The following is a 16062-nucleotide window of genomic DNA, read 5'->3' as shown; positions in this document are numbered from 1 at the left end:
CGAGAAGAAGGATGATAGTGGCAACAGGAATGTGGGGGCCGATGGCAGAAAGCAATTGGCTATCAATGTAAGGTCGGCCTACGTGTTGCAAACCCGAAGGGACGTGACCGACGAGCGAAATGCGAGGCGAAGCGGCGTGAACGTTGACACGCCAAGAGATAATGGTCCAGATGATGATGACAAAGGCGTGTCGAAGAGATTGGCAGAAAAAAGTGATTCGGCCATAGCGAGGGTATCGTTTACCGAGCCAGGTAAATCCCCACTTGATTCCATAAAGGGTGGCAAGTGCGGTCATACCGAAAGCGGTGTCCAACGATGCCTCTGGCAAGTGTTTGAGAGTGTTGATGATAACCTCGTATGTGGCAGCACGGGTGTCAAACTTCTTGGACAGACCAAAGACAGCCGGGAATTGACCAGCGGCGATGTTGAGAGCACTACCAGTCATGAAACCAGATACGGCAGGTTGAGGGACTATGGATTATGTCAGAAAACTGCGGAACGCGGCGACTCAGAAACTCCGAACTCACTGAACTCAACGAGCCATCCAATTCGCAACAATCCGATCCCCAAGACGATGAATCCACAGATGAATGCCAAAGCAGTAGCGATAACGGGCTTGGGATAAAGATCACCGTACTTGTCTTGCACACTGAGAATGACGTTACCAGTCTCGAGAGACATGACGGCGACCGGACCGATGGAAACATCCTTGGACGTGGCAAAGAAGGCGTAGGTAAGGACACCGATGAAAGAAGAGTATAAACCGTATTGGGGCTCAAGTTCGGCAATTTTGGCGTAAGAAAGAGATTGGGGAACAAGTACCATACCAACGGTGATACCACTGGGATTGATTGGTCAGCCATTACCATGGAAAGAAGAAAATCTACTTACGCCACAAGATCACCGAACAACCAAGTCAAGTTGTATCGGGGAACCCATTGAATGAAGGGGAAAAGAGAGAGGATATAAGCTTTGATCTGAAAAATATAGTATATAGTCAGTACAGTCATCTAAGAAATGGACGCATCACTCACTCCCGGCCCAAGAGCTGGAGTCTGACTCCTTGCCCAGTCGAAGACAGAGATTGTCTCTGGCGTTGTTTCCGTGTAACCAAAGTAGTGCTTGACCTTACTCTTGACCATTTCAGGGCGGAAGCCAGGCTTGACGTCGGGAGACATGGAGGCGGGAAGATCTTCCTGAGTCGATGTTCTTGCTGCCGCCGTAGAGGAACTGTCTTCCTGAATACGAATGAAGGACGAGTCGTGTAGTGAAGGTGTCGAACAATCTACGAATTTCCCTGTTCTCGAATTCCCAAGGCTATTCTTTATAAGACCCATCTATCGAATCTATTTTGTCTAAAAAGGTGAAGACGACAGCAAGAGTGAGCACGTCTTCAGATTAGGATGGGAGGTGATATCGGCGGGAATGACTGAAAAGGCGAATTCACTAAGAAACGATTTTTGTCAGAAGATTCCAGATATTTGAAGATGCACGACGTCACAAACAAGTATTGGAGCTGTTCATGGTATACTGGCATCTCCGCATTGCAGAGAGCAGATGTTGGAAGCGCACACCATAGTGGATGGGCAATTGCGGCCCTCAAGTTTGATTTCAACAGCCATTGAGTAGCAAAAATTTCTCGAGCACGCCATCTGTCGAAACCGCATAATTATCCTTCAGGGTTTCCCCAGTATATTACCCGACATCGGTTGCCGCGGCTTACCAAGCAATGACGTCGAACACTCGCTGCCAATTTTGGCAGGTTCATTATTTATTCACCGCTGGAATCAAAAAATGATGACTGATAAGTGGAGTGGAGGTAAAAGATGGAGTTGGGCAGATGAATACATCATGCATCGGCCTCACAAAGGAGTCCATAATCGAACGCAAGCTCATGGGGGGCCTGCGGTGGCGAATATTTGACTATTTATCCGACCAAGGGGCAAGTGAGTGATGAATGATGCCTAGTAAGCGGTAATCACCGCCATCAACAAAAAAAACGTTCAGTTCACTTCCGTTATTCGTCTTTTAGTTCAGTTCGCACTCTTCCCCACGGTCCAACTGACCATCCCCCTTTTCCTTAGTTCTGCGCCTAGATCTCTCGACCATCATCGCCAACAGAAATTACACCTCAAACTTCAAGAAGCGTGAAAAACCAATTAACTGGAAATTTTCCTGGTATCTTGCGCCATCATCACCCAACCATAGGCAATCAGTAGCGCTCGAATGTTGGAGGCTTGCCCCTTGTCTTTTCAGCCCTTGCAAGTATTTTGACTTTCAACTTTCCCAGATCGCCTTTCATCGAACGAAGTTTACTGCCGTATACGATTAATATATAGCCATACGTACTCCAAGGAAGAACACAAAGAAGCACGCTCCGTTGCCAGTTTTGCCAACATCAAGGTGGAGTTCCAGTGGTGATTGCAGATGGGGACGGGAATTGAACATTGAGCTCAACTTTCGCACAGTTCGCCATAGGTAGCATTTATGCATGCTACTTTCCGATGATGTTTTGATTCCTGATCGATGGTATTTGTGAGTCATAAGTAATGAGACCTGTTGTGTGGTGATTATCTGCGATCACCTCATTGGGTAGATACGATCCATCACCTTCAGGCATCTTGAATATCCATCTTCCTGCCCTCTGCTTTTACTCTCGTTGTCGTTTGTTGTGGTATTCTCACGCCTTGTAGCATAAGATGGCCGACTTGAAGAATGAGCAGCAGTATCATCTGACTAACTACTTTTGACCATTGGTGTCATTTGACGTATTCAAATTGTACCTTCTCCTCAATCCTATACATGCGCGATAAAGAAACGGTCAGCAAAGATAGCATCAACTGTGCCGACCCGCCTCCTTTCGAGAGATTTCGACCCATGTGTGCACCACACAGCCAAAGTATTAACTGTTGCGGCTTCCTGTGTAGTGCAAAGATCAACAAAACACTGGCAGCCAAAGTATCAAAAAAAAAATTCATGAATCTTGATAAAAACATGGGCGCTCAATGCCGAATCAAAATGTTTATATGGGTGCAAGACAATATAATACATGTAAAGAGCAAGCAAGGTACAAGTGCCATCACTCAACAACATCAACGTTCTTTCTCGTAGTCGGCATAACCGGCATCATCACTTTCTTGACAATCTTCTCGTTCCTGTTTGCCCCGACAGGCTTAGATTTCGTCGATTTATTGTTCATTCTCTTTTGTTTCTTCGCCAATACCGCTCCCATCTTTGACTCCTCAAAACTACCCCAAGATCCGTAGATCTCTGCCCATACCTTCTTCACACCTGTTCCAACATTCGCCTTTTCGACTTCTTCTTCATTGAGCCATACAGCCGGCCGAGGTGTCTTGGATTTGACAGATGGAGGTTCGTTGCCAGGGGATGCGAGTATGAGAAGATGAATGTGGTAGGTCATGTTGATATGAGAAAAGATATGTGATATATTGCCTACATCCCTGTTTGACGTTTGCAAGCCTTCCGCTTCCCCTTCCGTGATTTTGATATAATTTGACAGCGCTTCTAGGGATGCACTGAGCCTTTCGGTGGAGGATAGACCTGCTGAAACAGGCGTGGTAGGAGGCTCAAAGAGACCGGCGAGTAAGCCTGACCAGCTCCATCAGCTTATACGTGCCCCATGCAGCCTGATACGCGCTCACCTTTCTCCGGGCGCTTCGTAAACAACCATCTCCTCTGATCTCCGTCACCTCTCCACTGGACGACACATACAGTCTCTTCCTCAACTCTCGACACCTTCTTCTCCTTCTTCATGGGGAACACCATTACGGTCGGAATTTTGTCTGTCTCAATACCACAGGGTATTGGGGCGCACAGCTTGCAATCTGACTTAGTCGTAGACAACTGTGGAGAGTTGGAAAGCTGAGGATTGGGTATCAGTACAAGGATCGAAAAGCTCTCAGATGAATTAACATGCCTCTGCATAACCTTTGCAAGCTTTTTGCAGAGGACAAACACCGCATTCCGGGTTTGCGGGCTTACACACTTGATTACCCAGTTCCATCAGAGCCTGAGTGATACCATCAACAGTGCGAACTCTTTACAAGTGATGTTTTGTAAGTCACTTACTTGATTCCAGTCACCCACTACATTCTTGTGTTTATCTCCAGAAGGTAAATGTTTTACCAGGTCGTCGGCTGCCCACCAGAGGAATTTGATTGTAGCAGGAGCGGTTTGTGGAGCATGCACCGCAAGGAGACGCGTGAGAAGACGATGGATATTGCCGTCGACCTGACTATTTGTCAACACCAATTGCGGGATGAAATGGTGTCACTTACGATAGGGGTTCTCACGCCATAAGCCATGGAACAAATGGCCCCTTGTATATCGTTAGATCATGGATGCGTGGTACAAGCAACGCACCGGCAGTATACCGTCCTACTCCGTCGATTTCCTTTTCCAGAACAGCAGGATCATCCGGAAGCCGTCCGTTGTATTTCGAATTTCCCATGACCGTTTTCGCTCCTGCCAGCAGAGATCTTGCTCTACGGTAGTATCCCAATCCACCTAAAGGCGACAGTCGTTAAACTTGCTTTTCAAGGAGCTGATAACTTACGCCACGCAGCATTAACTTCCTGTCCGATTCTAATCGTCAGCTGATAATATCTTATTGTAAGTGCTTGATACGAACTTCCACGTCCGCCTTTGCCAAGTCGCCGATTGTTGGCCATCGCTCCATCCACCGATGCCAATAAGCAATAACCTATACCGCAAACGTGAGTCATGAAATGAGATGGTTAGACCTTAAATTCTCACAGTTGTGACCTGAGTTTGCTGAAGCATTACTTCGCTAACTATCATTCACACCATAAGTCTCTGTTATTATTGCTCAAAATCCTTTCGATTAAAGCTCACCCCATATCTAACGTGTAATGGATTAGCTGGAAACCTCTTGACGCACGAAGGAAGAATAGATACATGCCTCGTATGCCCTCTGTCCTTTTTCTTCAAAGCTTAAAGATGGGTCGTATTTCTTCCGCCAAGGCATACCTCTTTTCTCTCTGATGGAACTGTTAGCGTAATAGGTCCGCCTTCCGCCCAGATCTCACCCACCTCACGCATTCAAACCATTCCAGTAAGCTCTCCTTCTCGTTTACGATCTTATCAACGGAATGGTAATCCATTCCGTGTCTCCGAGAGACTGTGACATCAAGGTCTTCTATATCCTCTATATCATCTACTGCATTGCCCTTTCCGCGTACCGGCTTTACAATAGTCGTTTTAATTCTGCTTTTCGTGGAAGCTGGTGCAGCACGTTTTCGTTTGATGGACGACCGTTTGGTTTCTGAGACGCTGGGGGTATAGTCGCTGGAGCCCGAATCGGAAACTGAATAGATTGATGGCGAGCTTGAATTCTGGCGCATGTCTGGCTTCTGTGGGTCGGAGGAGCTGATGGCTATTAGAGCTCGATGATTGTTACAATCTGTTCTATTCGACAACAGCAATCTTCTGGGGCAAATTGAAGGTCGATAATTTCGACGCGTCTTTCGTTAATTAATTAACCTCATCCTCCGACGCGTAATAGTATTCGGCGACGGTCGCGCACGCCGGCGAAGAAGTATCTGTTGTGTACAACATGACGTCATGGCTATCTTTTCGGTTACTGTCCGAATGAGATGCTCGTACGTAATGCTCTGCTTTGTTCAAGCAGACAACGAACAAGGGCATGATAAGTAGACAAATAATCCAAGTTGTTGTTTTTTGCTCTTAGTCTCACTCAACATCAACATTATGTGTCCCCAAGAACAAAAGAACGAACCATCCCAAATGACTGGGCAGCTTAACTCTGCTTCAGGTCTCGTACAACAGGTACGTTAGCTCGTCAGCGAGATATTCCCATCTCTCATCTCTACCTAGCTTCGTTTTAATGAGACCTAACCATAGGCTATTGGAAATATTCTCCCTGAATCGATGGGAGCCTCTTCATGGGCCCAGACAGGTCATAAGCTTCAGAGGGAAGGACGAAATGAAGTGGACGCAGCCAAAGCGCAAAAGGCTGGAGCGGCCACTGTCGATTCTGGTGTCGGTAAGGTTAAGTCGTGAGTTTCTCCAGAAGTAATGGATTATGAGGCTGGGCGGTTCTAATCCTAGTGGTATCTATTTAGTGTCTTTGGCTACGTGACCGGAGACCAAGAAAAGCAAACGGAAGGCAATACTCAGGCTGAGAAGGCTCAGTGGGACTATAAGCAAGCCACCTCTGATTCCATTGCTGCCATCCCAGTACCTAGTGTTGAAGGGGTTAAGGGAAAGCTTGAGAGCGTTGCTGGTGCCGCCACAGAAGATCCTGAAAGACAGAAAGAGGGTAATGTCCGAGCGGAGAAGGCTGCGTGGAAAGATGGTGTGTAAAAAAGTAGGGCCGGCGAAAAGGCGGTTGACTAATAGATGCAATATGCACTACAATTTTGCAATGAAAATAACAGACTGGGTCAGCAAGCCCATCCCAGCACCTTATGGAAGATGAAACTAGCATTAGTGCAGTCCTCAGATTCAGTCTAAAGCAATCAGCTTCTAAAGCCGAGCCCTCCCGCTACAGATTTTCTTATGAAATGACAATCAATTCTTCCTTAATCTCGTCACAGTAAAGCTTGAGTCTAAAGTGATTCAAGGGCTTCTTTGCAGATAAAGAGCCATAATACCGTAACGTCTGGAGGGGAAGTGCGTAGCTGACATATACATTATAATGAATTGACGGTGTATAACAGATCTACGTTCTCTCGTAACATTCGAGCACGACCTATCTAAGAATTATAAAGTAATAAACTAATGAGGAACACCCTGGATGACTCGAGGATAAACCTGGCGGATCATCTCAAACAACCCTGGACTCCTTTCGGCAAGCACCATAGGGTCTTCTCCCAGACCGACAAAGATGGTGGATACACCAGCGTCCTGAAATTATGTGTCAGCTTAAAGAGTCTCATCGGGGATATGCGAGAACAACGAACGATAGCGCTGCCAATGGTGAAACTTTCGTTAAGACCGATGAGGAATGAGAAGAGAATCACAGGTCTATTACGAAAATAAGCGAGTCAGCGGTGAATCTACATTTCGCCAGCGGTAGCGCTTACGCGGAATATTGCCCATCCGAGTTGTACGCAGGATGAGTGACTATATAGATGGTAAGCAGTGTCTTTGTCTTGCAGCATCTTCGCATCGTCACTTACACCTGAGGTAGAGGTAGCCCAGTACAGCACATAGGAAACCGTTGACGTACGCGCCCCACATGAGAGCTTTTCGACAAATAAGTTAGCTGATAAGTTCCTCATAGCAAATGGCTTGGATTTTACTTACCGGTACCAACAAGAGAGTCGTTCACCAAAGCGTCGATACCGCGGTCCTTCAGAAGTCTCCAGGTATCCTTGGCAGCAGGGATGTATGACTTGCCATAAAGAGCTAAGGATCGCCGTCAGTCATGTGTAAATCCATAAGCACGTGTACCGAAATGAGGGCTCACCAATCTCAATGCTGTTGGGTGAAGAGTAGGGTCAGGTTAGCAGATAATCGCTCCGTCTAAGGCATCATGAAATCTCACTAGGCATCTGTAGAGGTCATAATCAGTCACCGCACTTTTATATATAAGGGGTTGGAAGGGGGACGCACATTTGTTGAAATACTCGATCATCCATTGGATACAGCCGATACAGCATTGAGCAATGCAGATGAGGATAGATCCGATCACTAAAATCTGGTCAGCGCGAGTCACACAGGATGAAAGTCAACACAGGGAAAGAGAACACACTGTCACCCTGTCCAGCTTCATACTGTCTGAACAGTTGCAATATCAATCTCAAAAGCTCAAGGATAGTAACCAACAGACTTCCGAAGGCGATTGATCCAAGGGAAAGAGTCGAAGCTCGCACGAAAGCCATCAAGCTTGCCCTCTTAGGGACACCTCCGCCAGGAGTTCGAGGACCGTAGTAATACCATCCTGTACATTCTAGGATTAGTGAAGTTCTGGACGAAGCAAGGAGAAGACGACTTGCCTCCAAAGACACCACCAGCGAGAGTACATAGAATGACGTTGCCGATAACCTGAGACATCCAGAGGTAGGCAAAAGTGACGTAGAATACCAGACCTGCTACCTTGCTAGAGGAGCAACCCCCGCCGGAGCAAGCTAATCCATTTAGCCGCTCAGCCATTACCTCATGGGATCGGACGGACTTACCAGCACTGCCTGGAGTCCACTTAACATAAATGGAAATACAGGTGAAAGTGTACCAAACTGATACAGCTGCTTGGATGATGAGACCGATGAAGACAACAACGTATACCGAGGGGTGGTGCTTTGTAACGTCAATTGTGGTTTGAAGAAGCAATTTGGCCAGAGGGATACTGAGTGGCCGACAAAATGTGAGCTCCCAGTATTTCGCAGCTACAATCCCAAAAAAAAAAAAAACTCACCGCTTTCGCATGCCCCAGTAGAAGAAGACTGAAAGAAGGGCAATGACAAGGAAGATGATAGCTCCAGACCAATCTATTATGAAAGTTAGTCGAGGCCGTTAAACGTAAGATTTTTAACAGCAATACACATACACTTGATGATAAAATAGTCTTGTGTTATGATACATCAGCACCTTACTCCCACATTCTATGATGTACTTGTAGCTTACAAATACAGATACCAATGTTAAGAATGACCGTCAATGCTAGAGTGACTTCAAGAATGATCTTAGTGAACGCCCTCAAGGCCTTGAATTGTTGAATGAGCCGTGTTATTGCACAGACTACGGTGAGGGTAACTCACCATAAGATATAAAGATGCAATGACCAAACCGAGAGCGACGACAACTAGAAGAAGGTAGACCGTGTGGCTTGATTATGTTAAAAGTAAGTTCCCATTTGGACCTAATGAAAAAAGTAACCTACTAATCGAGAGTTATACTGGTTCCTGTACGCCCTATACTAGAGTCACCCATTCCACCTCCCAAACCATTGACCTGCACGAAACTATGTATCGCGATACCGGAAACAACCGCAAACCCAATAACGGCAGCGATAAACAATATCAGCGGAATAATATCGTTCACCCTCTTTCGAGGGTTCATCCTCTCTCCCGTCTTCTCGTTTGCTTGGGAGAAGGGCGCAGTGTCTTGGTATACGGGCTGGCCACCCGTTTCGGGGTTGGTAGAGGCATAAGGCTGGGAAGGCCTCATGTTGTAATTGGGCGCTTGGCCCTGGGGAGGGACATACTCCTGCTTGCCCCTGTTTTGATCTTGAGGTGGACCGCCAGGGGGAGGAGCGAATTGTTGTTGTTGATACCCATTCTGATTCCCGCCTTGGTAGAATTCCTGGGCACTCATTTTGCAGAAGGGCGAGTTATTGGTGCAAAGGAATATTAAAAGATGTTTGAGATAATAACGTGCCGTACAGGTCTATTCTTGCGTATGAAACGTAAAGATCCCGTCAAAAGAAACACCAGCAAAATTAAGGAAAGGCTAAGACAAGACTGGCCCAGAAATGACATCATCGTCAAAACAAGACATCCCATCCAGCAAGACCACCAAACGCGATTAGACAAGAAATAGCTCCGAGATTTTTTGGATGTTATATATTCAAATTCTTCCCAACAGATTCCTCAATATAGACCCAAAAGTATGTGTTGCAAAGTAGCCTGTAGATGTCGATGAAGCACCTCGTCAATGCTTCCAAGAAGCCCAAGGAATCTCGCTTGTAGATGATGTGTTGTGACATGCTGTGCTTGCTGTGTCTAGCCAAGATCTGCCTGAAAACCGACACCGGACCACATCATTGAGTTGTCTAATCTTATTTCTTGCCGTATCATTATAGCATGACTATCGTCCTTCGCTTGAAAACTGTGGGAGGGCCCAATAATGAAACTAGGTTATTAACTCAACCGAATGGTCCTTAGGACTCTACATATATCTCTTATCATTCGTGCTGTGACGCTTTGTGGGAAAAAACGGCCATATGGGTATGTCGTTACGAAGCTGATCAGGAAAGACATGCTGTAGTCATTCTCAACCCAATTGAAGAAAGTAGAGAGACTATTTTGCATCGCAATGCTCACGGCCGCCTTCTTTTCGGGAGTGTCTTCTTGTTCTTATTAACAAGCCAGGTTGACTAGCTGGGAGATGCGCGCGTGCCAGTTTTCTGTGTCCTACTATGGAGCCGCGGACATTGCTGAAGCCTGCAATATATAGGCATATGAGGTATGTACCCCCTGTAGAAGTGTACACTGCCTTGTTGCAAGCTGCACGCACAATTTAATTGCCTGTTTCGTTGTTCATTCGCATATGTAGTGGATGTTGCAGCCCCACGCCACGCGACTTAACGCCGAAATTCCCGCGTTGTATGACGAAGGGCGCACAGACCTCGAGGTGAGCTGAACTGGTAGGCAATAGGAAGGAAGAACGAAGATATACTATATACATAAAACTCTATCTTCCACCCGCCACCCGTCTGCATCAACCACAGAATACACTCGGAACGGACTGTGTACCATCTTACAACCCACATGGGACAACATTGATATATAACCAACATGAACCGTGCCGTCCAGAGGAGTCAGCTCTTCAGCCCTGCCAGCCAACAGCCACGCTCTCAGTATGACCCTCAGAATCCTGGTATGCAACACAGAGGACCTGCAGGACCCGTTCCTCAGCAACAGTACCAGCAGTACCAGCAGTATCAACAACCTCAACAGCAAGGTCAGCAACAGCAGCAGCAACAACAACAGCTACCACAGCAAGGACCTCAATCGACAAACGGTACTGCAGATGGCGCAAGTGGAAGTGGCAGCACTCCTGGTCAAGAGATGAACCTCGCGTCGGTGCTACATTATCTACAAAGCGAATGGAGAAGATGGGAGAGAGACAGAAACGAGTGGGAAATTGAGAGAGCAGAGATGAGGGTATGTTGATCTTGCACTCGAGAGGATCCAGGTGCTAATGCCTCTCTAGGCCCGGATTGCATTGCTGGAAGGACAAAGAAGATCAGCAGAAAACCTCAAGGTGGATTTGTTGAGGAGAGTCAAAATGCTCGAGTTTGCACTACGACAAGAGAGAACAAAGCGGGTTGGTGCCGGAGGCAAGCTCAATAGTGTCCCGCCTACTCGCTTGGCTGCACTTCAGGACGAAGACAGGCTTTCAACAGGAGACAAGGAAGGTAGCGGAAGTGAATGTAGTCAAGAAGACAGTGTGTTTTGCCTTCCTCTTCTTCCCTGTCCCGATTTGACCATCTTTTAGTTGTTGAGAAGCCAACCAAGGTGAACGGCATCCATTCTGCTGCCATCAGCAAATCCTCTACAATCATGTCTCGCTCTCAGCCTGCTGAGGCAAATCAATGGAAGAGCATCGGTGTCGCGCCTAGAGATCCTAAAGCCCGTGCACGAAGTCGGGAATATCTCAAACAGTATGTCATAATGATATAAGCCCTGTGGAAATATCTCACCTGCTCTTGATAGATGTCTTCAAGAGATCAGCTACCTTACTTCTCCCGGTGCCCTCAATCCTCTCCCTCCATACCCTCCTGTAGACCCTTCTGTTCTTCCTCAGCCGGAAGTGTCACACGACCCTAATCACCCCGAAGTTGACATTTACGAACGACCCCGAAAAGAATTGTCTGAAGAGTCTGTCCAACCTCTTCACACTCGTAAACGAAACGACGAAGCTGCAGAGTCCAAAGAGACTGCCGGCTCGACATCAGTCCCTGCAAATGATCAAATGAACGGTGAAAAGGACAAATCTATTCCTTCTATTCCAGCCCCTGCATTGCCGCCTGGGCCTTCTGCTTCCTTTCCGACATCACAACCCATGGAAAAGTCCGTCTCTCCTTCACCCTTGGCGTTTCATCGTCCAGGCTTAGATCCGGCACTTTTACCCTCCAGCGATAATAATCGCCCCCCATCCTCCCCGTCCCCGAGAACAGTAAACTTACCAGAAATCTCTACGACTAAAAGCGAGGATGAGCCACAATCGCTGAGTGCGGGGAAAGATTCGGATGAGCCGGGAAAACAGCTTTTGACAGCCATATATAGGCCGGATAGTAAGACTGCATGGCGAGAAGAATTGAAGGCTGCCAACGAGGAAGCGGAAAAGGTGAGTCTTTTTGTATACAGACATACATGTCCTGAACAGAACTAAGCTATTGTCATAGGCAAAGGAGGAAAGAGCACGAAAGGTGCCCGATCAGTCCGAAGACGACCGACTCACGACCTTGTCGCTCAATACCGAGGAGGAAGAAGTCAAAGCGGATGATTCAATCGATAAGATATGGGTATCCAAAAGGAGCCTGAAGAGTCACTTGGACATTGTCAGAGCCATTGCGTTTGCTCATGGTCCTGGAATCATGTTGGCGACTGGCGGTGATGATTGTACAGTGAAGGTTTGGTCAGTGGACTCAGCTAGTATCATTTCCCACAGGTATGTCTTGTCTGATTCAGAGATATATCAGTGACTAACTGGAAGCCGGTAGACATACTACTCAAGAAATTGAGCCTATCATGACTTTGCGTGGTCACACCGCCGCTATCACATCCGTGACCATATCCAACGCCCTTTCTATAATATTCTCTGCCTCTCTGGACTCTACTATCCGCCTCTGGCAATTGCCAGCTCACAATCATGACCCGTACGCTACCTATAATCCTTCTGTTGCTGTCCAGACACTTGAAGGTCATACCGAATCTGTCTGGGACATCTGTCTCCTTCCTCCTCAAGAAGTCAGCCAACCAGGGAAGGAAGCCATTGAAGGCCGCCTTGTCAGCGCCTCCTCAGATGGTTCGGTGAAGCTTTGGGAACGATCTGGCTCTTCTCCATCCGCGAGTAACTGGAAGCTCGAAAAGTCATTCAGCTCTTTTGGCGATGGTGTCATACCGACGTGTCTGGCAGTTTTCAACCTAGACTTTGGAAAAGTGCTTGTGGGTACGTCGGATGGAAAGGCGAGATTATGGGATGTGGATGCTGGAGAGGAAGTGCGCTTGTTTGGAGGGGAAGGTCAAGGTGCGGACTCTCAGGTAAATGCCATCTTGAGCCACCCGACTTTACCGGCTATTGTAACGGCTCATGAAGACGGATACCTTCGATTCTACGATGTTAAATCTTGTAAGTGGCATGTCTTTATCCTATTACGCCGAGACATCTAACAACCACAATAGCGTCCACTACTCCGACGCATACAGTCCTCGCTCATCCCGCACCTATAACTTCTCTTGCTCTATCACCCTCATCCCCAACGTGCATCCTTACTTCGTCTGTCGACTGTACAGTTCGTCTGTGGGATTTGACAAAGAAGACTTCAATCCAGGAATTGGCAGGGCACAGAGGAAGGGCAGATGAGGGCGTCTGCGCGGTGGCTAGTCATCCGGAATTACCAGTCATCGGAAGTGCAGGTGCGGACGGAGTTGTCAGACTTTGGGGGTTGGCTTGAGCCGATGCTAAGGAGAAGTTATCGTTTTCTTGCTTTTCTGTTTTTTGTTGGGGAACTAGTATATTTTGGCCTTAAAAGCGTACAGGGAAAATATTGTAGCACTACAGAAATCAAAAGGTACGCAAGATAGGTAAATAGACGCAAGAGAAGAAGTATTATTCAAAGGAAAGTGGATAAGCAAAGGACTGTGCATTTTTGCTCTTTTTTTAGCATCATTTTTTATTTCTTTTCGTCTGTTTCTTTTGTCATTGACAGAGTCTGCGATAGTCAGCTATGACCCGATATTCTTTTCTTTATTTATTATCGCAAAACAGTTATTTTACATCAGTAGTGTGTAGAGAATAAGTGACAATAACATTGATGCCATTATTAGCCACAATACTTGGACTTGCACGATTCACGATAAGGTTCTTTTCATGGTTGTTATGCATTTATCAAGGAGTATTTGTTTTAAAATCTTTCCTATTGGGAACGAACAGATCAGACTAGAGATCAGACCTAACTCTCTTGGCTTTCTCCTCAACAGCATCAGCAAACTGGTCGAGACCATCCTTCGCCTGGATAGGGATTTGCTTGGCAGAGTCCCAAGCGCCCTCAAGAACCTCCTCGGCAGAGTCGTAAGCCTCACTAGCCTTTTTGGAGGCAAAAGCGGAAAGAATGTTGATCTTGACCTTGAGCTCGTCGAGCTTGGTAGGAGCGAGAGACGGGGAAGCTAGGAGATTGGCAAGTCTGTTTATCGACATAAATATCCGTCAGCAAAAGTTGATCTTCTCTTCCTTGGCTAAAGAGAGAAGACGTACCGAGTCTGTTCCTTGGTCAACCACTCTTCACCCTTGGCGATAATCCTCTCCATAGCCTTGACATAGTAATCGGCAGTAGTCTTGCTCTTTCCGTCGAGAGTAGTGACAGCCTCCTGGGCCTTCTTGACAATCTCAGGACGCTCAGGTACATTGGCGGAGAAGAACTCGGAAGCGAGGGTGTCAAGGGTAAGGACGCGGCCCGCAGTCTCGGAAAGGAGACCGGAAACAGATCGGTGAGTGCCAGACTTTTCGTTGATCCACTGTAATCGACAGTTATGACTATCAGCAACCAACATCCCTCTATGGCAGCGAATATTTGGAGTTTGGGTATACGTACGTTGACAAACTGTTCGGCGGTCCTACCAGAGTCATAGGCGACAGGCTCCTTGGAACCCTTGGGGAAAAACTTGATAGTGGGGAAGCTGGAGACACCGTACCTCTGAGCGACGGGCTTGTTCTCAGCGTCGTCGGCATCCATCAAAGCGATGACAACGTCGGGCTCAGAGGAGAAGATTTTAGCGACCTTTTCGTAGGCGGGCTTCATGTTCTTGCAGTGACCGCACTATAATGCATGGACCATGAAAATCAGTTCATCGATGGAAAGGTGTGGCCCCTCCGTGATGATGATAACTCACCCAAGGAGCAGTGAAAGCGACAAGGACATTTTTGCTCTCGTTAAGGACGACATCGTCAAAGTTGGAAACATCGAGTTCAGTGTAAGCGGGAGGAGGAGGAGGCTTGATGTTGGACTTGACGCCAGATTGCTTGGTAACGCTATGTACAGTGCGATTATTAGCGTGCCCTTCTTTGCGTGGGTAGAAGGATATTACTGACAATGCGGCAAGGGTTTCGAGGTCTCGAGCACCGCTGTAAGGTATGGGCTCAAGGGAGCCAGCAGGGAACCACTTGAGAGCTGAGAATTGGTTAGCATTACGGAACCGAAGGCTCGGGTTTCAAAGACATACTGGGGAAACCAGAGACACCGAATCGAGAACCGAGTTCCCGCCCGACACCATCGGCATCAGTCTTGGCGATGATAACTTTGTCCTGCAAGATATTTGTCAGCTGTAAGGTCCCTTGTTGGTATGTAGGTAAGTAACGAACAGAAGGGAAAGCATCGGCAAGGAGCTCATATGTAGGAGCGACTAAAGCAAAAAGTCAGCAACGACAAGAGTATTTTGAATCTTGTGTGCATCGTACGGTTCTTGCAGTGACCACACCATCTTCGCGACGCTGATCAGCATAATCTTCCTTCGTACACATCTCTCTACACAGATGCTCTAGCTAAACTCACGGTGCGAAACTAAGTTGATGATTAGCAAACCACTTTATTGACATACAGTAACCATCTAAACCCACAATTCAACAAGGGCACCCTTGTCCTGTCCAACAATCTATCCTCAAATGTCAGCTATCGCGTCCTTATCACTGCTTTTTGTTTAGGAGATGGACGTACCTGATCAAAGTTGTTGTTGTCGAGATCCACGACCTTGCTGGCGGATACCAAAGATGTAAAGGCGATAAGAGCCGCTGAGATTGAGACACTGAGCCGCATTTTCTGTAAAAAAAAATAGAATAAAAATAAGAAATGGGGGATGCAGTCTTGAGAGAATAATGGAATGCGTACGATTACTGACTATGCTGCGATGCGGGGGGGTGAGTTGCGGCGGGCTCATCCAGCGACCTCCACCATCCACGTCATAAAATTCGCCTTTCCACCTTTCATTCTGACGCATCATCTCCTCTGTCCGTCTTTCCTTCTTCGTTATTTTTTCTCCGCTTCTGTCCATCTTTCTTCACATAGAGCATTAAAGACGAATCACAAAGCCTTTTGAGCGGCAAAGTATATTTTTA

At 47.0% G+C, this 16062-nt stretch overlaps 7 protein-coding genes; 3 read left to right on the top strand and 4 right to left on the bottom strand.

The window, feature by feature from the left end:
* The window catches only part of CNAG_00077 (solute carrier family 26 (sodium-independent sulfate anion transporter), member 11), a 3166-nt gene extending 1529 nt beyond the window's left edge, over nt 1-1637 (bottom strand). Inside the window, exons 1-5 of the mRNA XM_012191120.1 lie at nt 1506-1637; nt 1035-1446; nt 892-977; nt 528-841; nt 1-471 (exon numbers count right to left, since the gene is read on the bottom strand). The exon at nt 1-471 is cut by the window's left edge and continues 1529 nt beyond it. Coding sequence (XP_012046510.1) covers nt 1-471; nt 528-841; nt 892-977; nt 1035-1337 — 1174 coding nt within the window. The 5' untranslated portion in view covers nt 1338-1446; nt 1506-1637. The remainder of the gene's footprint in view (nt 472-527; nt 842-891; nt 978-1034; nt 1447-1505) is intronic.
* Nucleotides 1638-1867: 230 nt separating this feature from the next.
* Nucleotides 1868-2510, top strand: CNAG_07947 (hypothetical protein). XM_012191684.1 has 2 exons: nt 1868-1946; nt 2085-2510. Exons 1-2 carry the CDS (start codon nt 1895-1897, stop codon nt 2330-2332), a joined length of 300 nt encoding a protein of 99 aa, XP_012047074.1. The 5' UTR covers nt 1868-1894; the 3' UTR covers nt 2333-2510.
* Nucleotides 2511-2960: 450 nt separating this feature from the next.
* On the bottom strand, nt 2961-5479 carry CNAG_00076 (A/G-specific adenine glycosylase). XM_012190783.1 has 12 exons: nt 5074-5479; nt 4943-5021; nt 4876-4882; nt 4777-4814; nt 4652-4723; nt 4577-4595; nt 4384-4527; nt 4299-4339; nt 4090-4251; nt 3938-4030; nt 3663-3882; nt 2961-3609 (listed from the first exon to the last, which is right to left on the bottom strand). Exons 1-12 carry the CDS (start codon nt 5382-5384, stop codon nt 3080-3082), a joined length of 1716 nt encoding a protein of 571 aa, XP_012046173.1. The 5' UTR covers nt 5385-5479; the 3' UTR covers nt 2961-3079.
* Nucleotides 5480-5675: 196 nt separating this feature from the next.
* Nucleotides 5676-6699, top strand: CNAG_00075 (hypothetical protein). XM_012191119.1 has 3 exons: nt 5676-5829; nt 5905-6059; nt 6126-6699. Exons 1-3 carry the CDS (start codon nt 5752-5754, stop codon nt 6364-6366), a joined length of 474 nt encoding a protein of 157 aa, XP_012046509.1. The 5' UTR covers nt 5676-5751; the 3' UTR covers nt 6367-6699.
* On the bottom strand, nt 6664-9596 carry CNAG_00074 (protein PNS1). XM_012191118.1 has 16 exons: nt 8888-9596; nt 8766-8832; nt 8632-8710; nt 8555-8572; nt 8423-8495; nt 8187-8353; nt 8004-8135; nt 7760-7948; nt 7621-7698; nt 7553-7559; nt 7475-7485; nt 7312-7413; nt 7185-7250; nt 7089-7128; nt 6966-7029; nt 6664-6909 (listed from the first exon to the last, which is right to left on the bottom strand). Exons 1-16 carry the CDS (start codon nt 9319-9321, stop codon nt 6781-6783), a joined length of 1656 nt encoding a protein of 551 aa, XP_012046508.1. The 5' UTR covers nt 9322-9596; the 3' UTR covers nt 6664-6780.
* A 214-nt stretch (nt 9597-9810) lies between these two features.
* CNAG_00073 (nuclear mRNA splicing protein) lies at nt 9811-13860 on the top strand. XM_012191117.1 has 8 exons: nt 9811-10191; nt 10282-10892; nt 10942-11176; nt 11227-11392; nt 11445-12078; nt 12137-12402; nt 12455-13083; nt 13137-13860. The coding sequence occupies exons 2-8, from the start codon at nt 10524-10526 to the stop codon at nt 13406-13408; spliced, it is 2571 nt and encodes an 856-aa protein (XP_012046507.1). The 5' UTR covers nt 9811-10191; nt 10282-10523; the 3' UTR covers nt 13409-13860.
* Nucleotides 13804-15816, bottom strand: CNAG_00072 (protein disulfide-isomerase). XM_012190782.1 has 11 exons: nt 15665-15816; nt 15568-15602; nt 15503-15511; nt 15409-15431; nt 15313-15353; nt 15174-15255; nt 15043-15121; nt 14844-14982; nt 14546-14770; nt 14209-14468; nt 13804-14137 (listed from the first exon to the last, which is right to left on the bottom strand). The coding sequence occupies exons 1-11, from the start codon at nt 15761-15763 to the stop codon at nt 13894-13896; spliced, it is 1236 nt and encodes a 411-aa protein (XP_012046172.1). The 5' UTR covers nt 15764-15816; the 3' UTR covers nt 13804-13893.
* Between the last annotated feature and the right edge of the window lie 246 nt (nt 15817-16062).

This window comes from Cryptococcus neoformans, chromosome 1 (assembly GCF_000149245.1).
Source record: "Cryptococcus neoformans var. grubii H99 chromosome 1, complete sequence".
NCBI lineage: Eukaryota > Fungi > Basidiomycota > Tremellomycetes > Tremellales > Cryptococcaceae > Cryptococcus > Cryptococcus neoformans.
The sequence above is the reverse complement of the archived record's forward strand: the minus strand, read 5'-3'. Positions and strand labels throughout refer to the sequence as shown.

What these genes read in the sequence shown, in the direction of transcription:
- CNAG_07947 (XM_012191684.1), top strand. Translation starts at nt 1,895, where the DNA reads ATGGGGGGCCTGCGGTGGCGAATATTTGACTATTTATCCGACCAAGGG. An exon ending in TTTATCCGACCAAGGGGCAA is followed by an intron (nt 1,947 to 2,084) that starts GTGAGTGATGAA and finishes CCTTTTCCTTAG; the next exon opens with TTCTGCGCCTAGATCTCTCG.
- CNAG_00076 (XM_012190783.1), bottom strand. Translation starts at nt 5,384, where the DNA reads ATGCGCCAGAATTCAAGCTCGCCATCAATCTATTCAGTTTCCGATTCG. An exon ending in ATGGCGTGAGAACCCCTATC is followed by an intron (nt 4,252 to 4,298) that starts GTAAGTGACACC and finishes ACAAATAGTCAG; the next exon opens with GTCGACGGCAATATCCATCG. An exon ending in TAGTGGGTGACTGGAATCAA is followed by an intron (nt 4,031 to 4,089) that starts GTAAGTGACTTA and finishes GGTATCACTCAG; the next exon opens with GCTCTGATGGAACTGGGTAA.
- CNAG_00075 (XM_012191119.1), top strand. Translation starts at nt 5,752, where the DNA reads ATGTGTCCCCAAGAACAAAAGAACGAACCATCCCAAATGACTGGGCAG. An exon ending in CTTCAGGTCTCGTACAACAG is followed by an intron (nt 5,830 to 5,904) that starts GTACGTTAGCTC and finishes ACCTAACCATAG; the next exon opens with GCTATTGGAAATATTCTCCC. An exon ending in GGTGTCGGTAAGGTTAAGTC is followed by an intron (nt 6,060 to 6,125) that starts GTGAGTTTCTCC and finishes GTATCTATTTAG; the next exon opens with TGTCTTTGGCTACGTGACCG.
- CNAG_00074 (XM_012191118.1), bottom strand. Translation starts at nt 9,321, where the DNA reads ATGAGTGCCCAGGAATTCTACCAAGGCGGGAATCAGAATGGGTATCAA. An exon ending in TACTGGGGCATGCGAAAGCG is followed by an intron (nt 8,354 to 8,422) that starts GTGAGTTTTTTT and finishes TCGGCCACTCAG; the next exon opens with TATCCCTCTGGCCAAATTGC. An exon ending in CGCTGGTGGTGTCTTTGGAG is followed by an intron (nt 7,949 to 8,003) that starts GCAAGTCGTCTT and finishes TAGAATGTACAG; the next exon opens with GATGGTATTACTACGGTCCT.
- CNAG_00073 (XM_012191117.1), top strand. Translation starts at nt 10,524, where the DNA reads ATGAACCGTGCCGTCCAGAGGAGTCAGCTCTTCAGCCCTGCCAGCCAA. An exon ending in TGAATGTAGTCAAGAAGACA is followed by an intron (nt 11,177 to 11,226) that starts GTGTGTTTTGCC and finishes ACCATCTTTTAG; the next exon opens with TTGTTGAGAAGCCAACCAAG. An exon ending in CCAACGAGGAAGCGGAAAAG is followed by an intron (nt 12,079 to 12,136) that starts GTGAGTCTTTTT and finishes CTATTGTCATAG; the next exon opens with GCAAAGGAGGAAAGAGCACG.
- CNAG_00072 (XM_012190782.1), bottom strand. Translation starts at nt 15,763, where the DNA reads ATGCGGCTCAGTGTCTCAATCTCAGCGGCTCTTATCGCCTTTACATCT. An exon ending in GTGTGGTCACTGCAAGAACC is followed by an intron (nt 15,354 to 15,408) that starts GTACGATGCACA and finishes TTTTTGCTTTAG; the next exon opens with TCGCTCCTACATATGAGCTC. An exon ending in TTGACCAAGGAACAGACTCG is followed by an intron (nt 14,138 to 14,208) that starts GTACGTCTTCTC and finishes GTCGATAAACAG; the next exon opens with ACTTGCCAATCTCCTAGCTT.